This window comes from Colobus angolensis, unplaced genomic scaffold (assembly GCF_000951035.1).
Source record: "Colobus angolensis palliatus isolate OR3802 unplaced genomic scaffold, Cang.pa_1.0 Scaffold100, whole genome shotgun sequence".
Lineage (NCBI taxonomy): Eukaryota > Metazoa > Chordata > Mammalia > Primates > Cercopithecidae > Colobus > Colobus angolensis.
This window is the reverse complement of record NW_012110920.1, coordinates 9510100-9512107: the sequence shown is the minus strand read 5'-3', so window position 1 is coordinate 9512107 and position 2008 is coordinate 9510100. Positions and strand designations below refer to the sequence as shown.

The following is a 2008-nucleotide window of genomic DNA, read 5'->3' as shown; positions in this document are numbered from 1 at the left end:
TTTTTTTTTTTTTTTTTAACAATAAAACCTTTATCTCCTCCTTAAACTACTTACTTGAAGGTGTAAGTGCTAAGAGGAAGTCATATTAAAGGGGAAGAAAAGAATGTTTAGTGTTTCTGAGGCCTCAGAGTGACATAGATACCTCACACACATGCCACGCAGAGGAATGGCCTTACCAGTAAACAGAGCACGCTGTGGTGGTGAGTTCTGACTCGGTGTAGATGGACATCCACGGATAGCACAGTCCCCAGGGACAGACTCTCGGGCCCAGGAAATGGCAACTGAGAAAGTGGAGGGTGGGTGGAAGGCTTGGGAGTATAAATGCAGATGCAGGAATAGAAGTGACACAGAGACAGCCAGGCACAGTGTCTCCCAGCACTTTGGGAGGCTGAAGTGGGCAGATCACTTGAGATTAGGAGTTTGAGACCAGCCTGGCCAACATGGTAAAAACCTATCTCTACTAAAAATACAAAAATTAGCCGGGTGTGGTGGTGGGTGCCTATAATCCCAGCTACTGGGGAGGCAGAATTGCTTGAACCCAGGAGGAGAAGGTTGCAGTGAGCCAAGATCACACTACTACACTCCAGCCTTGATGACAGAGCAAGACTCTGTCTCCAAAACAAACAAACAAACAAACAGAAACACACACACACACAAAACAAAACAAAATCAACCACTGCACTGCAGTCTGGGTGACAGAGTGAGACTTTGTCTCAAAAACTAAACGTAACTAAAATAAAATAACCTTGTGAGGCAGGTATTACTATACTCATTTTATAGGTGAAGAAACTGAGGGTTAGAGTTTACATAACTTGTCAAAGATTTCTCTGCTGGTAAATAAAAAGTCAGGAGACTCATACCTGTCTGATTCTAAGCCTTTGCCCTTCCTAGGGCAATTCTTCCATATGGAAAACTTGAATGCCAATCTCTGGCCTGCAATTTGTAGACAGTGAAACTCTGCTATCATAACAGGTGTGTGACAAGGCAAAAGCTACCGGTGAATATGTGCAAGCGATATCTCTACCTATCAGGGCAATTTTGACAAGAGTTGAAGAACACAAGATCCAAAGAAAGGCACTCTGGAACACACTACCTTTTTTTCCCTATTTTCATTTTTGTTCAACACACTCACTCCGTAACCTGTTATCTACAGGAGAGGTCCTCAAAATCACCTCCTCTATACAACCCTTACTAGAATTACTGGGAAAATGGAGTTTTTAAGAAGCACCAAGAAGATGCTGTCCAGATTTTTTTTCTTTTTTAAAATAGAGACAAGGTCTCACTATGTTGCCCAGGCTGGTCTCCACCTCCTGGGCTTCAGTGATCTTCCCAGCTCGGCCTCCCAAACTGCTGGGATTACAGGTGTAAGCCACCACACCCAGCCAGGGACAGAAACCTTTTGTTTTCCATTTTCTTTTATATAGAGACAAGGTCTCACTATGTTGCCCAGGCTGGTCTCCACCTCCTGGGCTTCAGTGATCTTCCCAGCTCGGCCTCCCAAACTGCTGGTACTACAAGTGTGAACCACCACACCCCACCCAGATTTGTAGCAAGCATTCAAAGAGGACTAATGTATACCAAAGATTTTTCTATTCCCATATGTGAATGATTTAGGGAGCCATGCTATGGGATCACTCTGAGGCCCTATGATGCCTAAAAGGAAAGAACTGGCTCTTGGTGTGGTAGATCAAGAACACAGTGTGGTTCTGTGAAAGACACCAGTAGCCAGGACACCCATGCTTCACGGATTTCCCATCTGAAGCTGCCACTGGAGAACTACACAAATCCCTGCATGGGTGTCTGAGCTCTCTCACCTTGAACCACACAGCGGGATGTGTGACTGATAGAGGCGGGTCCACCTTGGCTCTCATCCAAGAAAGAAGGTTTTATATACAGTAGAAACAAGTCACTCATGGCTAGATGTTTCAGAAAGACTTGTTACACAGTCTTGTTATACAATCCACAATCCCACAGCAGAAACTCTTGGGGATCAGATATGTTTTCAATA

General features: G+C 44.4%; 1 protein-coding gene across 1 annotated transcript in view; it reads right to left on the bottom strand.

Moving 5' to 3' along the window:
• The window catches only part of NENF (neudesin neurotrophic factor), a 13946-nt gene that overhangs the window by 8310 nt on the left and 3628 nt on the right, over positions 1-2008 (bottom strand). Inside the window, exon 2 of the mRNA XM_011938744.1 lies at positions 177-308. Coding sequence (XP_011794134.1) covers positions 177-308 — 132 coding nt within the window. The remainder of the gene's footprint in view (positions 1-176; positions 309-2008) is intronic.